Source organism: Rana temporaria, chromosome 2 (genome assembly GCF_905171775.1).
Source record: "Rana temporaria chromosome 2, aRanTem1.1, whole genome shotgun sequence".
Classification (NCBI taxonomy): Eukaryota; Metazoa; Chordata; class Amphibia; order Anura; family Ranidae; genus Rana; species Rana temporaria.
Genome location: NC_053490.1, coordinates 536,917,337 through 536,934,550, shown reverse-complemented (window position 1 = coordinate 536,934,550; position 17,214 = coordinate 536,917,337). Strand labels below are relative to the sequence as shown.

The 17,214-nt window shown below is 50.6% G+C and overlaps 1 protein-coding gene across 2 annotated transcripts in view; it reads right to left on the bottom strand.

Moving 5' to 3' along the window:
* Positions 1-5,140, bottom strand: part of GSK3B (glycogen synthase kinase 3 beta) — a 136,477-nt gene extending 131,337 nt beyond the window's left edge. For both annotated transcript variants that reach the window (XM_040339206.1, XM_040339207.1), the window contains exon 1: positions 4,733-5,140. In XM_040339206.1, coding sequence (XP_040195140.1) covers positions 4,733-4,820 — 88 coding nt within the window. In that variant the 5' untranslated portion in view covers positions 4,821-5,140. The remainder of the gene's footprint in view (positions 1-4,732) is intronic.
* Positions 5,141-17,214: the final 12,074 nt, after the last annotated feature.

Below are 17,214 nucleotides of genomic sequence, written 5' to 3'. Positions count from 1 at the left end.
ATATATATATATATAATCATATATTTACATATATATTAATTTATTGGTCGGCCGTTATCGACACCTCTTGTTTTTTTTTTTTAACGCAAAACATGCCATTTTTGATTTACTAGACAATGGCAAAACTGCGCAGAAAAGCATGTAGTGAGCTTTTATTTTACATTTTTTTTTTTATAAAGCTGGCTAGCTGCAGTCACAGATTCTGATCAATCAGATCCATACGCAGTGTGAAGGGCTACCGATCGAAGAGCCAATTATATGATTACAACCAAAAATGTACCATTTTTTTTTTGTCACGTGACATTGCATAAATATATTTATTTCACGGCTAAAATATATAAAACAGCCGGTAAGATAAGATTGGAGATACATGTGGCTGGTTTTTAAGCTGCGCCCCTCTGCAGGGGTGTGATGGAGAAAGTCAGTGCCCCCCCCCCCCCCCCCCGGGCCCAGCGGAGAGAGAGAGGTGCATGGTGCAGCCTATCTAGGGGGGGGGGGGGGGGGCACTGCACACAGCGCAGGTCTGCAGCCAGCATCTCTCCCTGCTTACTGAAGGTGAAGAAGGGAGGAAGGGTGGGGTTTGAGGAGCATCTATAGAGAACAGCGGGGTGGGGGGTTGGGTAGGGATGGGGGGGTCTGATCTGCCCTCACACTGAAAGGAAGATCCATAGACCCCCAGTGATAGAGATTGGTGTCGTCTGCCCAGCGGATGTGGGGGAGGGATCATACATGAAGGCTGCTGGAGCAGAGAGAGGCCCTTCCTGGTGATGGGGAGCCGTGAGGCTGCATTTAAGGTGGGGCCGTCTCTGCAAGCCTATCAAAGACAGCTGCATACTGACTGCTACACCGAGGAGGAGAAAATCCTCGCTGGGGGGAGAGAGAACAGGAAAAAATGCTGAATGGAGCTGCTGAAAAGGAGGGAGGGGGGGGAAGAGAGGAAGAGAAGAAAAGAGAGAGAGAGAGGAAGAGAAGAAGAAAAGAGGAAGAGAAGAAAAGAGGAAGAGAAGAAAAGAGGAAGAGAAGAAAAGAGAGAGAAGAAAAGAGAGAGAAGAAAAGAGAGAGAGAGAGGAAGAGAAGAAAAGAGGAAGAGAAGAAAAGAGGAAGAGAAGAAAAGAGAGAGAAGAAAAGAGAGAGAAGAAAAGAGAGAGAAGAAAAGAGAGAGAAGAAAGAGAGAAGAAAAGAGAGAGAGAGAGAAGAAGAAAAGAGAGAGAGAGAAAAAAAAGAGAGAAAGAGAGCGAGAGAGAGAGAGAGAGAGAGATAGAAAGAGAGAGAGAGAAAAAAAGAGAGAGAGAGAGAAAAGAGAGAGAAAAGAGGAAGGGGAAGAAGAAAAGAGAGAGAGAGAGAGGGAGAGAGAGAGAGAGAGAGAGAGAGAGAGAGAGAGAGAGAGAGAGAGAGAGAGAGAGAGAGAGAGAGAGAGAGAGAAGAAGAAGAAGAAGAAGAAACAGAGAGAAGAAGAAGAAGAAGAAGAAGAAGAAGAAGAAGAAGAAGAAGAAGAAGAAGAAGAAGAAGAAGAAGAAGAAGAAGAAGAAGAAGAAGAAGAAGAAGAAGAGAAGAAACAGGAGAGAGAAGAAGAAGAAGAAGAGAAGAAACAGAGAGAGAAGAAGAAGAAGAAGAAGAAGAAGAAGAAGAAGAAGAAGAAGAAGAAGAAGAAGAAGAAGAAGAGAAACAGGAGAGAGAAGAAGAAGAAGAAGAGAAGAAACAGGAGAGAGAAGAAGAAGAAGAAGAAGAGAAGAAACAGGAGAGAGAAGAAGAAGAAGAAGAAGAAGAGAAGAAACAGGAGAGAGAAGAAGAGAAGAAACAGGAGAGAGAAGAAGAGAAGAAACAGGAGAGAGAAGAAGAGAAGAAACAGGAGAGAGAAGAAGAGAAGAAACAGGAGAGGGAAGAAGAGAAGAAACAGGAGAGGGAAGAAGAGAAGAAACAGGAGAGGGAAGAAGAGAAGAAACAGGAGAGGGAAGAAGAGAAGAAACAAGAGAGGGAAGAAGAGAAGAAACAAGAGAGAAGAAGAGAAGAAACAAGAGAGAAGAAGAGAAGAAACAGGGAGAGAGAAGAGAGAAAAAAGGGAGAGAAGAGAGAAAAAAGGGAGAGAAGAGAGAAAAAAGGGAGAGAAGAGAGAAAAAAGGGAGAGAAGAGAGAAAAAAGGGAGAGAAGAGAGAAAAAAGGGAGAGAAGAAGAAAAAGGGAGAGAAGAAGAAAAAGGGAGAGAAGAAAAGAGAAGAAGAAGAGGAGAAGAGAAGAAAAGATGAAGAAAAGAAGATAGAAGAGATGAAAAGGACGCCCATCTCCATTATCCTCTCGGGGGCCTCTCTATGGTATTCACTCGTGCAGCTGCCTGCAATGGCGGATTGGGGGGGGGGGGGGGGCTCTCAGGATTCTGACAGCTGGGACATTAAATGGTGCCTGTTGTGGCATCAGACGGCGGCCCAGAGGACACTCCGTGAGGTCACAGCAATTATAATGAACACCGCCGGGGGGGAGGGGCTATATTGTAAGACCAAAGCTCTCTATTCTGCAGAGCGGCTGCAGCCTTCAACACACCTTTCATACCAGGGGGAGGGGGGCATGCTGGGACTTGCAGTTCAATGGGCCCTCCCCCCCCAATTCTACAAAATCTTTTCACTTCTGATGAATGGAGATTCCACCATGGAGTGGCTCAGCCCTCAGTCATAAGATACTGGGGGGGAGGGGCAACTGCAACACCTCCGACCCGCATCATGTATGTGACACCATAAGGGTGCGCATTACACCCTCTGAATGGGTCTCTGCACCATACACCACTCTTCCGAGATAAGCTGGCACCATCCTGCCCGCTGCATTACCCAAATCTCACCCCCAGCTGCCTCTTACAGATCCATGACAACCGCTATTCATACAACTCAGGGTAGCAAACTACCCAAGAAATGCAAGTACTTAAATGTACCCATTTTTGTGCCCATATTGCCCAATAAAGGTGCCCACCTCTGTGCCTGCATCTCCCAACAAAGGTGCCCAACCCCTGTGCCCACATCTCCCAAAAAAGGTGCCCACCCCTTTGCCCACATCTCCCAATAAAGGTGCCCACATCTCCCAATAAAGGTGCCCACATCTCCCAATAAAGGTGCCCACCCCTGTGCCCCGCGTCTCCCAATAAAAGGTGCCCGCATCTACCATTTAAGACTCCCACTTCTGTGCCCATTCCCCCCCAATAGAGAGGTCCAATGTGCCTGCATCTCCCAATAAAAGAGCCCATGTCTGTGCCCGCATCTACCATTTAAGGTGCCCACTTTTGTGCCCATGTCTCCCAATAAAAAAGGTATCCACCTCTGTGCCCGCATGTACCATTTAAGGTGCCCACTTCTGTGCCCAGGCCACTAAGCCCCTCCCACACAATTTACTTGCTCACCTTTGTGCCTTCAATTAAAGATGGCAACTTCTGTTCTCTGGTACCCACTTTGTGCCTTCCATTTGAGCTGCCCATGTCTCACATTTAAAAAAAGTACCCACTAATGATGCCCACTTCTGTGCAGCACTTGCCATTAAAGGGGTATAAACCTTTTACAGGTGCTCACAGCTCCCCCAATAAAAGGTGCCCATTTCTGTGCCCACACCTCCCATTAAAAGGAACCAACTTCTGTGCCCACACCTCCCATTAAAGAAGCCCATTTCTGTGCCCACACCTCCCATCAAAAAAAAAAAAGTACCCAACGTCTGTGCCAGCACCACCTTTGTAACGTGCTCACTTCTGTGGCTATGCCTCTCAGCTGCCCACTACTATGCCCAAGTCCCACATTAAAAAGGAACCCGCTTCTGTGCCTGCCACTCTCATAAGGCCCACACCTCCCAGTAAAGATGCCCACATCTGTGCCCACGCCTCCCAGTAAAGATGCCCACACCTCCCAGTAAAGGTGCCCACATCTGTGCCCACGCCTCCCAGTAAAGATGCCCACACCTCCCAGTAAAGGTGCCCACATCTGTGCCCACGCCTCCCAGTAATAGATACCCACATCTGTGCCCACGCCTCCCAGTAAAGATGCCCACGCCTCCCAGTAAAGATGCCCACACCTCCCAGTAAAGATGCCCACATCTGTGCCCACGCCTCCCAGTAAAGATGCCCACGCCTCCCAGTAAAGATGCCCACGCCTCCCAGTAAAGATGCCCACATCTGTGCCCACGCCTCCCAGTAAAAAGGTGCCTACTTTTGTGTTTGCACTCCCCATTATATTTGCCCTCTTCTCTGCCTTTTCCGCTCAGTAAAGACGCCCATGTCTGTGACCATGCCTCCCATGCCCCTCCAGTAAAGGTGCCCAATTCTGTGCCTCCCATTGAAGCTGCAGCTCACATTGTACAGCAGATGAGAGGCGCCCAACGGTGTGGCACCGTGGCTTTAAAAGAGATGCGGGCACAATCCTGGGCACCTTGGAAGTGAAGCACAGGTACGACACTGGCCAATTATGGGCATGACCGTAGTGTGCCAGCTGATGCCAGTAGATGTAATGGGGGGCAACCATTACCAGCCGCACTCAATGCGAGCGTCATTTGACATTGGCGACAGGTTCTCTTTGATGACATCATGCGGAATGTATAGATTCAAGATTTTAAGGCCCACCCCTAAGCAGACCCCATCATCATCACCACCGCCAAGCATGACAGATGGGCCTTGGCACCCAACCAGCAGGTGCCTCCCTGCCAAAAGGCCCCCGGCCAGCTTGGCGGGCACACAACACAATCAGGTGGGGGGGGGGAGATTGGATACTCACGGCTCACTTTCATGCTGCCAAAAGATGACGGCTGTTGAACGGGCTTGCAGCTCTCCGCGAAGGAAGTGGTTCTCGGCCTCCCCGACATGGTGGTGCTCCTCCTTCACTTTACGTTATAAAAGCCAGACAGAGGACAAAAACCATCAAGACCCCCGCTGGCCCCAGACAAGCAACCGATCGCCCCCTTTATTTAAAAAACAGAACGATTCTTCGAAGGGGGGGGGGTTCTAAAAACAGTTCGGGGTCCCGGCGCCCGCTTGGGTTACGGTATGCCCGTCTCCTCAGGTCAATCGTTTCTCCAGCATCCCTTGGGCACGGCTCCTCGGGGGGACACAATATGGCAGCGGGGGGCCCCGGGAGCGAGTCACAGGCCCATGTAGTGATGATAAAAAGGATAAAACACACGGGGGGGGGGGGGGGGTCTCGGCCCCGATGAGAGGGGGGGAAGGCTAAAACGTGTGTGTGTGGGGGGGGGGGCTCCTTAGTCCTGGATGGAGGGGTGAAGTCAGTCCTCCGAGGTGGACGTTATCAGAGATCCCAGGAGGAACGCCTGTGAAGGGGGCGCCACTCTTCTTCTTCTGAAGGGCTGTTTTTTTGGGGGTGTCACCGGCGTTGAAAAAGGTCTCCAAGCTTTGAGGGGTCCTGTAGCAATATTTTTTTTGGGGGGGGGTCTCAATTTGGCCTGGTAAAGATCAACTTGGAGGGGTCATGAGGTCTAGAAGACTTTTTGAGGTGGTGTCAATTCTGGGGGTGATTCTTCAGTCCTGGTGTGACAATTGTCAGGGATAATTTGGGGGTACTTCAGTACGAGGACAGTTATTTTGGGGGGGTCTCTCAGTCCTTAGGTGATGAATTTGGGGGATCTCTAGGTCCTGAGGTGAAGAATTTGGGGGTTCTTCAGTCTGAGGATGATTATTTTTTTGGGCAGTCCCTCTGTCCTGGTCAATGTTTTTTGGAGGCCCTTTAAGTCCTTGGTCAAACGATTTGGGGGCCCCTTCAGTCCTTGGGTGATTATTTTGGGGGGTCTTTTAGTTGCAAGGTGAAGATTCGAGGGGTCCTTTAGTCATAAGGTCACGATTTTGAGGAACTTTCAATCGCAGGGGTGAAGATTTGGAGGCCCTTCAATCCTTTGATGGTTCCTCAGCCCTTGAAAGGGTATATTTTTGGGGGTCCCTTAGTCCTGGGGTGAAGATTTTGGGGGTCCCTTTAGTCCTAACAATTTGGGGGTTCCTCAGTCCTGGGGGGGTGAGGATTTTTGGGGTCCCTCAGTCCTAAGGTGACAATTTTTGGGGTCCCTCAGTCCTAAGGTGAAGGTTCACAGCCTTTGGATGAGGATTTTTGGGGTCCCTTCAGTCCTGGGGGTGAGGATTTCTGGGTACCGCAGTGATTTTTTGGGGGGGTTCCTCAGTTAAGATGAAGATTTTGGGGGTCCCCTCAGCGGTTTTGAAGGTCCTTCAGCCCAGAGATGACTGTTTTGGGGTCCCTCTGTGATTTTTAGGGTTCCCTCAGTTTTTGGGGTTCCTTTGGCCCAGTAATGACGGTTTTGGGGGTCTCTCAGCCCTTGAGTGAAGATTTTCGGGGTCCCTCAGACCAGGGATGACAGTTTTGGGGTCCCTTAGCGATTTTCAGGGTCCCTCAGTCCGGGGGGTGAAGGTTTTGGGGGTCCCTCAGTCCGGGGGTGACGGTTTTGGGGGTCCCTCAGTCCGGGGGCGACGGTTTTGGGGGGTCCCTCAGTCCCGGTTTTGGGGGGTGTTCCCCTCAGTGGCCCCGGTCACAGCCGCTGTGATGGAGGAGGGTAATCGGTCATGGCGGCTCCTCAGACTCCCCGGGCCGGGCCCTCTCCTCCTCCTCCTCCTCCCCGGTAATGGCGGACAATGAGGCGGTGGCTGTCCTCCTCAGTCGTTGCTCGGTAGGGCGATGTCTCCGCTCTCCTCCTCGGTTCTCTTTCCCTTTGTCACTCTCCGTCCGACTGACCGCATTTGCCTGTCGGGTTTTTTTTTTTTTTTTCTCCCGCAACGCTCTCCACCCCCCCTCTCTCCCTCTCTGCCGAGTGACGTAGCGGTCCGCGCGCACACAGCGGTTACGCTACGGAGGCGGCGCAAGTGAGGTTGGAGAATAGGAGGAGAGGGGAGGGGGGAGCGCGCAGCCAGTTCCTTCATGACGTCCTGATCTGCGCTGAACACGCCCTCCTCACTCGCCAGCAGCCGCGGGCCAATCACAGGGCGCGACAGGGAAAGCGGGCGGGGGGAGGGGAAACTGTCCGCATCGCTACTAATGGAATCCGCCGTCATAGGCCCTCCTCCTCTGTTGCGAATACTAGCTCCTTATTGGTTACTTGTTAAGCACACCAAAGCGTCTTAGCCAATAGGAAGCCGCAGCGCACCTGTACGCCCGCCCCTTGATGTATAGCGGGCTGTGATTGGGTGATCAGCTGTCTGTCTTCTTTAAACGCCTGAGGATAAAGGCGAGGCGAGCTGGGAAATGAAAGGCGTCAGCTGATTGGACCGTGCGAAGCGGCAGTGGCTGCGGGGAGGGAGCGGAAGAGGGCGGAGCCTGTCCCTTTTAAGCCACCGGAAGTGTGACCTTTCACTTCCCCTGGGTGCCTCGGCGGGGGTTGTGTTGCTGTGGAAACAGCGGAGGGTGGAGGGGCGGGGTCAACTGGACTGCAAGTCCCAGCATGGCTTCCCTGGCCATGTCTGATGGGGTGTCATCAGAACCAATGAGGGGCCAATCACAGTACTGGGGAGAGGTTCAACACAGAACCCCCCACCCAGTATAACACAGAGACCCTCGTGTACAGAGCCCCCAGTATAAAAGAGCCCCCCCCCCCCAGTGTACAGAGCCCCCCAGTATAACAGAGCCCCCCCCCCAGTATAACACAGAGACCCTCGTGTACAGAGCCCCCAGAGTATAAAAGAGCCGGCCCCCCCAGTGTACAGAGCCCCCCAGTATAACAGAGCCCCCCCCACCCAGTATAACACAGAGACCCTCGTGTACAGAGCCCCCAGTATAAAAGAGCCGCCCTCAGTATAATACAGAGACCCTCGTGTACAGAGCCCCCAGAGTATAACAGAGGCCCACCCCAGTGTACAGAGGCCCACCCCAGTGTACAGAGCCTACCAGTATAACACAGAGACCCTCGTGTACAGAGCCCCCAGGGTATAAAAGAGCCACCCCCCCCAGTATAACACAGAGACCCCCCACCCAGTATAACACAGAGCCCCCAACCCAGTATAACACAGAGCCCCCACCCGGTATAACACAGAGCCCCCAGTATAAAAGAGCCGCCCTCAGTATAACACAGAGGCCCTCGTGTACAGAGCCCCCAACCCAGTATAACACCCTCCCCCCAGTATAATACAGAGCCCCCCCAGTATAACACAGAGACCCCCCACCCAGTATAACACAGAGCCCCCAACCCAGTATAACACAGAGACCCTCGTGTACAGAGCCCCCAGAGTATAAAAGAGCCGCCCCCCAGTGTACAGAGCCCCCCAGTATAACACAGAGCCCCCCCCCAGTGTACAGAGCCCCCCAGTATAACACAGAGCCCTCCAGGGTACAGAGGCCCACCCCAGTGTACAGAGCTTTCCAGTATAACAAAGAGCCCCCCCCAGTATAACACAGAGACCCTCGTGTACAGAGCCCCCAGAGTATAAAAGAGCCGCCCCCCCCCAGTGTACAGAGACCCCCAGTATAACAAAGAGCCCCCCCCCCCTAGTATAACACATAGCCCTCCAGGGTGCAGAGGCCCACCCCAGTGTACAGAGCTCCCCAGTATAACAAAGAGCACCCCCAGTATAACACATAGCCCCCCAGTGTACAGAGCCCCCAGAGTATAAAAGAGCCGCCCCCCAGTATAACACAGAGCCCCCCAGTATAACACAGAGCCCCCCCCCCCCAGTATAACACAGCCCTCCAGGGTACAGAGGCCCATCCCAGGGTACAGAGCCCCCCAGTATAACACAGAGGCCAACCCCAGTGTACAGAGCCTCCCAGTATAACACAGAGGCCCACCCCAGTGTACAGAGCCCCCCAGTATAACAAAGAGCCCCCCCAGTATAACACATAGCCCCCAGTGTACATGGCCCCCAGTATAACAAAGAGCCCCCCAGTATAACACATAGCCCCCAGTGTACAGAGCCCCCCCAGTATAACAAAGAGCCCCCCCCCCCAGTATAACAGAGGCCCACCCCAGTGTACAGAGCCACCCAGTATAACACAGAGGCCCACCCCAGTGTACAGAGCCCCCCAGTATAACACAGAGGCCCACCCAGTGTACAGAGCCCCCCAGTATAACACAGAGGCCCACCCCAGTGTACAGAGCCCCCCAGTATAACACAGAGGCCCACCCCAGTGTACAGAGCCCCCCAGTATAACACAGAGGCCCGCCCACCCCAGTGTACAGAGCTCCCCAGTATAACACAGAGGCCCACCCCAGTGTACAGAGCCCCCCGGTATAACACAGAAGCCGACCCCAGTGTACAGAGCCCCCCAGTATAACACAGAGGCCCACCCCAGTGTACAGAGCCCCCCATTATAACACAGAGGCCCACGGGCCCACCCCAGTGTACAGAGCCCCCCAGTATAACACAGAGGCCCACCCACCCCAGTGTACAGAGCTCCCCAGTATAACACAGAGGCCCACCCCAGTGTACAGAGCTCCCCAGTATAACACAGAGGCCCACCCCAGTGTACAGAGCTCCCCAGTATAACACAGAGGCCCACCCAGGGTACAGAGCTCCCCAGTATAACACAGAGGCCCACCCCAGTGTACAGAGCTTCCCAGTATAACACAGAGGCCCACCCCAGTGTACAGAGCTTCCCAGTATAACACAGAGGCCCACCCCAGTGTACAGAGGCCCACCTCAGTGTGCAGAGCCCCCCAGTATAACACAGAGGCCCACCCCCGTATACAGAGCCCCCCAGTATAACACAGAGGCCCACCCCAGTGTACAGAGCCTCCCAGTATAACACAGAGGCCCACCCCAGTGTACAGAGCTCCCCAGTATAACACAGAGGCCCACCCAGGGTACAGAGCTCCCCAGTATAACACAGAGGCCCACCCCAGTGTACAGAGCTTCCCAGTATAACACAGAGGCCCACCCCAGTGTACAGAGCTTCCCAGTATAACACAGAGGCCCACCCCAGTGTACAGAGGCCCACCTCAATGTGCAGAGCCCCCCAGTATAACACAGAGGCCCACCCCCGTATACAGAGCCCCCCAGTATAACACAGAGGCCCACCCCAGTGTACAGAGCCTCCAGCATAACACAGAGGCCCACCCCAGTGTACAGAGCTCCCCAGTATAACACAGAGGCCCACCCAGGGTACAGAGCCCCCCAGTATAACACAGAGGCCCACCCCAGTGTACAGAGCCCCCCAGTATAACACAGAGGCCCACCCAGGGTACAGAGCCCCCCGGTATAACACAGAGGCCCACCCCAGTGTACAGAGCCCCCCAGTATAACACAGAGGCCCACCCCAGTGTACAGAGGCCCACCCTAGTGTACAGAGCCTCCCAGTATAAAACAGAGACCCACCCCAGTGTACAGAGCCCCCCAGTATAACACAGAGGCCCGCCCACCCCAGTGTACAGAGCCCCCCAGTATAACACAGAGGCCCACCCCAGTGTACAGAGCCCCCCAGTATAACACAGAGGCCCACCCAGGGTACAGAGCCCCCCGGTATAACACAGAGGCCCGCCCACCCCAGTGTACAGAGCCCCCCAGTATAACACAGAGGCCCACCCCAGTGTACAGAGCCCCCCCGGTATAACACAGAGGCCCGCCCACCCCAGTGTACAGAGCCCCCCAATATAACAACGGGCCCCCCTCAGTGTACAGAGCTCCCCAGTATAACACAGAGCCCCCCCACCCACAAACACACTACGGGGTGAGCGGCTCGTTTTGGCTGCGGGTGGTTTGCGGGATTTTCGGTAACGGCTGCAATTCCAGCAATCACCCTGCACAGGTTTTAAATCATAAACATTCGTCTTGGAAATGTTATAGATCGGCACCTCCGATCTTCACTCCAATCCCAAATTAATAATAATGACTGCAGTAGGGAACAGTCTCAAAAAAGATACACCCCGCATCTTTCCAAACAACTATTCTAGTTTTATTTGTCTTTTTTTTATACATGCCTACATACGTTTCACAATAATATTACAATGATACTTTTAAAGTGGTATTAAACTCCTCCCCCCTGCGCTAAAGCCGAATGACAGCGACGTCGCGGACTTGCTTTGCTGGGAGAACGTCTTCCCATGAGCGTGTTCCTTAGGATGCAGCTGATCACAGATCATGGTAAAGGGCCAATCAAAGCGGTCCTTCACCATGTGATCAGCTGTGTCCAATGACAGCTGATCACGATGTAAGCGCAAGCCGGTTATCGGCATTCCTTTCCTCACGCTGACAGCATGAGGAGGGGAGAGGAGAGCTGATAACCAGCTTGTGTGATAATCAGTGCAGTACCAACAGTACCTTTCCGGTGCTGTCTATCAGTGCCGGCCAATGCTGCCCATCAGTGCCTCCTCATCAATGTCATTTATCAGTGCCACCTATCAGTGCCTGTCAGAGCCCATTAGTGCCACTTATCAGTGCCACCTAATCAGTGCCCATCAGTACCATCTATCAGTGCCCATCAGTGCCACTTCTCAGTGCTGCTAATCAGTGCCGCCTATCAGTGCCACCTATGAGTGCTGCCTATCAGTGCCCATTAATGCCACCTATCAGTGTCCATCAGTGCTGCCTATAAGTGTCACCTATGAGTGCTGCCTATAAGTGCCCATTAATGCCACCTATCAGTGTTCATCAGTGCCGCCTATTAGTGTCACCTATGAGTGCTGCCTATCAGTGCCCATTAATGCCACCTATCAGTGTCTATCAGTGGCACCTATCAGTGTTCATCAGTGCTGCCTATTAGTGTCACCTATGAGTGCTGCCTATAAGTGCCTATTAATGCCACCTATCAGTGTTCATCAGTGCTGCCTATCAGTGCCAATTGATGCCACCTATCAGTGTCCATCAGTGGCACCTATCAGTGTTCATCAGTGCCACCTATTAGTGTCACCTATGAGTGCTGCCTATCAGTGCCCATTGATGCCACCTATCAGTGTCTATCAGTGGCACCTATCAGTGTTCATCAGTGCCGCCTATTAGTGTCACCTATGAGTGCTGCCTATCAGTGCCAATTAATGCCACCTATCAGTGTCTATCAGTGGCACCTATCAGTGTTCATCAGTGCTGCCTATCAGTGCCCATTAATGCCGTCTATCAGTGGCACCTATCAGTGTTCATCAGTGCCACCTATTAGTGTCACCTATAAGTGTCCATCAGTGCCACCTCTTAGTGCTGCCTATCAGTGCCACTTTTCAGTGTCCATCAGTTTTTCACCCTACACGATCGGAAAAAAATCCAACAAGAAAAACTTGGATTTTTTTCCAACGGAATCTTGGCTTAAACTTGTCTTGCATGCACACAGTCACACCAAATTCCGACTGTCGAGAGCGCGGTGACGTACAACGCTACGCCGAGCCGAGAATTCCGAGCATGCGTGGATTTTGGTGCGTCGGAATCGCATACAGACGATCGGAATTTCCTCCAAGAACTTTTCTTGTCGGAAAATTTGAGAACCACCTCTCAAATATTTTTTTGGGCGGATATTCCGAAAGAAAAATTCCGATGGAGCCTACACACGGTCGGAAATTTCCAACCAAAAGTTCACATCTGACTTTTCTTGTCGGAATTTCCGATCGTGTGTAAGGAGCATTCTTCCCCTTGACCATCACACGAATGCAGGGTATCTCAACCAGGGTTCCATGGATCCCTAGAGTTCCTCCAGAGGTTGCTAGGGGTTCCATAAGCAATGAGCAATTTCTGCCACTCAGATAAGTTCCGTAGTACTGACACCATTCATCTTTGTAGTTGTCTCTAAGGGGGTAATTCTTTGCAATGACCACAAGTTTAACCACTTAAGCCCCGGACCAATATGCTGCTAAATGACCCAAGGGGTTTTTACAATTCGGCACTGGTTCGCTTTAACAGACAATTGCGCGGTCGTGCGACGTGGCTCCCAAACAAAATTTGCGTCCTTTTTTCCCCACAAATAGAGCTTTCTTTTGGTGGTATTTGATCACCTCTGCGTTTTTTATTTTTTGCGCTATAAACAAAAATAGAGCGACAATTTTGAAAAAAATGCAATATTTTTTACTTTTTGCTATAATAAATATCCCCCAAAAACATATATAACATTTTTTTTTTCCTCAGTTTAGGCCGATACGTATTCTTCTACCTATTTTTGGTAAAAAAAAATCGCAATAAGCGTTTATCGATTGGTTTGCGCAAAATTTATAGCGTTTACAAAATAGGGGATAGTTTTATTATTTTTTTTTTTTTTTTACTACTAATGGCGGCGATCAGCGTTTTTTTTCGTGACTGCGACATTATGGCGGACACTTCGGACAATGTTGACACATTTTTGGGACCATTGTCATTTTCACAGCAAAAAATGCATTTAAATTGCATTGTTTATTGTGAAAATGACAGTTGCAGTTTGGGAGTTAACCACAGGGGGCGCTGAACGTGTTAGGCTTCACCTAGTGTGTGTTTACAACAGTAGGGGGGTGTGGCTGTAGGTCTGACGTCATCGATCGAGTCTCCCTATAAAAGGGATCACTCGATCGATGCGCCGCCACAGTGAAGCACGGGGAAGCCGTGTTTACATACGGCTCTCCCCGTTCTTCAGCTCCGGGGAGCGATCGCGAGGGGGCGGCTAGAAATGAATAGCCGCGCCCTCGTCCCGGATCGCTCCTGAAGCCACGGGAACTTGACGCATGTACGGGGGGGGGGGGTCCCGATTGGGCACCCGACCCACGTCTAGGCAGGGACGTACAGGTACGCCAATGTGCCTGTCCGTGCCATTCTGCCGACGTATATTTACGGTCCGGATGTGGTTAAGGGGCATTCTTCCCCTTGACCATCACACTAATGCAGGGTATCTTCTCAACCAGGGTTCCATGGATCCCTAGAGTTCCTCGAGAGGTTGCTAGGGGTTCCATGAGCAATGAGCAATTAGGGGGTTAATTCTTCACAATGACCACAAGCGTAAGGAACATTCTTCCCCTCGACCATCACACTTTAACTAGAGAAGTCTGCATAGCAAAGGCCTCGTCACTCACAATAATATACCGTAATAAGAAAGAACTTTCTAATTTTAGCACGTCTGCAGTGTTTTCAGGGACAGCATGGCCAGCTCAATAACTGGAGTTACGAGTGAACCGGAGCTGCTTATTAAAAGCAGTACTACCTAATGGCGACCATTTTGGCTGGGCTGCGCGTAGAGGAGCTGTGCCCCCTAGTGATGCTTATGTGTAAAAGCTGATAATACGTAGTAAAAGCTGATCAATAAGGTTTAAGTCAGTGTTCATTTTGACGTTAAATTTCGAATTTAGTTTTAGTCATAAAATGCCATTTTAGTTTTAGTCGTATTTTAGTCATCTGAAGCGTTTTAGTCTTATTTTAGTTGACTAAAATATTGTTAACCACTAGCCGACCAGCCGCCGGCGGCAGGTCGGCTCGGCTGTGCGAAATCACGTCGCTAAACGTCATTTCGCATTGCAGCCATTGCGCAACCCCCTGCTCGACCCTGGTGCCGACAAGCGTTCCCGGCGGGCGCGATCACCGCCGGGCACCCGCGATCGCTCGTTACAGAGCGAGAACCGGGAGCTGTGTGTGTAAACACACAGCTCCCGGTCCTGTCAGGGGGGAGAAATGACTGATCGTATATTCATACAATGTATGAACAGCGATCAGTCATTTCCCCTAGTCAGTCCCCTCCCCCCTACAGTTAGAACACACCCAGGGAACATACTTAACCCCTTCCTCGCCCCCTAGTGTTAACCCCTCCCCTGCCAGTGGCATTTTTACAGTAATCCAATGCATTTTTATAGCACTGATCGCTACAAAAATGCCAATGGTCCCAAAAATGTGTCAAAAGTGTCCGAAGTGTCCGCCATAATGTCGCAGTACCGATAAAAATCGCTGATCGCCGCCATTACTAGTAAAAAAAAAAAAATATTAATAAAAATGCCATAAAACTATCCCCTATTTTGTAGACGCTATGGGCCAGATTCACGAACAGTTACGGCGGCGTAACGTATCCCCTTTACGTTACTCCGCCGCAAGTTTTCGTCGTAAGTGCTTGATTCACAAAGCAGTTGCGTGTAAACTTGCGGCGGCGTAGCGTAAAGCCATCCGGCGCAAGCCTGCCTAACTCAAATGGGGCGTGTACCATTTAAATTAGGCGCGTTCCCGCGCCGAACATTCTGCGCATGCTCCATTAGGAAATTTCCCGCCGTGCTTTGCGCGAAATTACGGCGCCCCGAAGTGTTTTTTGAACGGCAACATGCGTTACGTCCTTTCGTATTCCCGGACGTCTTACGCAAAAAAAAAAAAATTTAAATTCGACGCGGGAACGACGGCCATACTTTAACATGGCTGGTCTAAATCTAAGCCATGAAATAGCAGGCTTAAGTTTGCGACGGGAAAAAAAACGACTAGCGACGACGTAAGAGAATGCGACGAACGCGCGTACCTTCGTGGATCGCCGTAAACAGCTAATTTGCATATCCGACGCGGAAAACAACGCAAACTCCACCCAGCGGTCGCCGAAGTATTGCGTCCTAAGATCCGAAGGCGTACGAAGCCGTACGCCTGTCGGATCTTAGCCAAATGCCGTCGTATCTTGTTTTTTGCTTGTGAATTACAAATAAAGATACGACGCGGCAAATTTGAAAGTACGCCGGAGTATCAGCAGATACTCCAGCGTACTTTTTTTTGTGAATCTGGCCCTATAATTTTTGTGCAAACCAATCAAAAAACGCTTATGCGATTTTTTTTACTAAAAATATGTAGAGGAATACGTATCGGCCTAAACTGAGGAAAACAATAGTTTTTTTATATATTTTTGGGGGATATTTATTATAGCAAAAAGTAAAAAATATATTTTTTTTTTCAAAATTGTCGCTCTATTTTTGTTTATAGCGCAAAAAATAAAAATCGCAGAGGTGATCAAATACTACCAATAGAAAGCTCTATTTGTGGAAAAAAAAGGACGCCAATTTTGTTTGGGAGCCACGTCGCACGACCGCGCAATTGTCAGTTAAAGCGACGCAGTGCCGAATAGCAAAAAAGTGGCCCGGTCATTGACCAGCAAAATGGTTAATTTAGTTAACAAAATAATTTTGGTCAACAAAATTAACACTGGTATAGAAATAATAATTAATTATTATTATTATTATACAGGATTCATATAGTGCTAACAGCTTGTACAAAATGAAGGCAGACATTACAGCTACACTACAATACAAGAGGAATCAGAGTGCCCGGCTCGTTCAATATAATAATAAAGCACAGCGGCTAAGGGGTTATCACTTCCTCCTAACAGCACTAGGGGTCATTGGTTTGAATCCCAACCGCGGCACTACCTGCCTGGAGTTTGCATGTTCTCCCTGTGCCTGCGTGGGTTTCCTCCGGGTACTCCGGTTTCCTCCCACGCTCCAAAGACTTGCTTGTAGGTTAATTGGATCCTGTCTGAATTGGTCCCATTGGGCTAGATTCAGGTAGCTGTTACGGCGGCGTATCTCCAGATACGCCACCGTAATTTCAAATCTGCGCCGGCGTATCGTTACGCCGATTCTCAAAAGCAGATACGCTCAAAAAATAGGCTTCCTCCGCCGACGTAACTTCAATGCGGCGGCGTATAATTGTGTGCAATATTACGCTGGCCGCTAGGGGGCGCTTCCGTTGTTTTCGGCGTACAATATGCAAATTACCTAGATACGCCGATTCACAAACGTACGTACGGCCGGCGCAATTTATTTACGTCGTTTACGTTAGGCTTTTTCGGCGTAAGGTTGCTCCTGCTATTAGGTGGCGCAGCCAATGTTAAGTATGGACGTCGTTCCCGCTTCGAAATTTGAATTTATTACGTCGTTTGCGTAAGCCGTTCGCGAATAGGGCTGGACGTAATTTACGTTCACGTTGAAAGCAATGACGATATGTGTCGGAATTTCGAGCATGCGCACTGGGATTCTTTCACGAACGGGGCATGCGCCGTTCGTAAAAAACGTAACATACGCGGGGTCAACCTAATTTAAATAAAACACGCCCCCCCTCAACATCATTTGAATGACGCGCGCTTACGCCGGCCCCATTTACGCTACGCCGCCGTAAGTTAGGAGGCAAGTGCTTTGTGAATACAGCACTTGCCTCTCAAACTTACGGTGGCGCAGCGTAAATACTATACGCTGCGCCGCCGTAAGAAGGGGCGCAGCTACCTGAATCTAGCCCATTATGTGTATGTATGAATGTGAGCTAGGGACCTTAGATTGTAGGCTCCCTGGGGGCAGGGACTGATGTGAATGTACAGTAAATATGTAAAGCGCTGCATAAATTGGCGGCGTTATATAAGTACCTGAA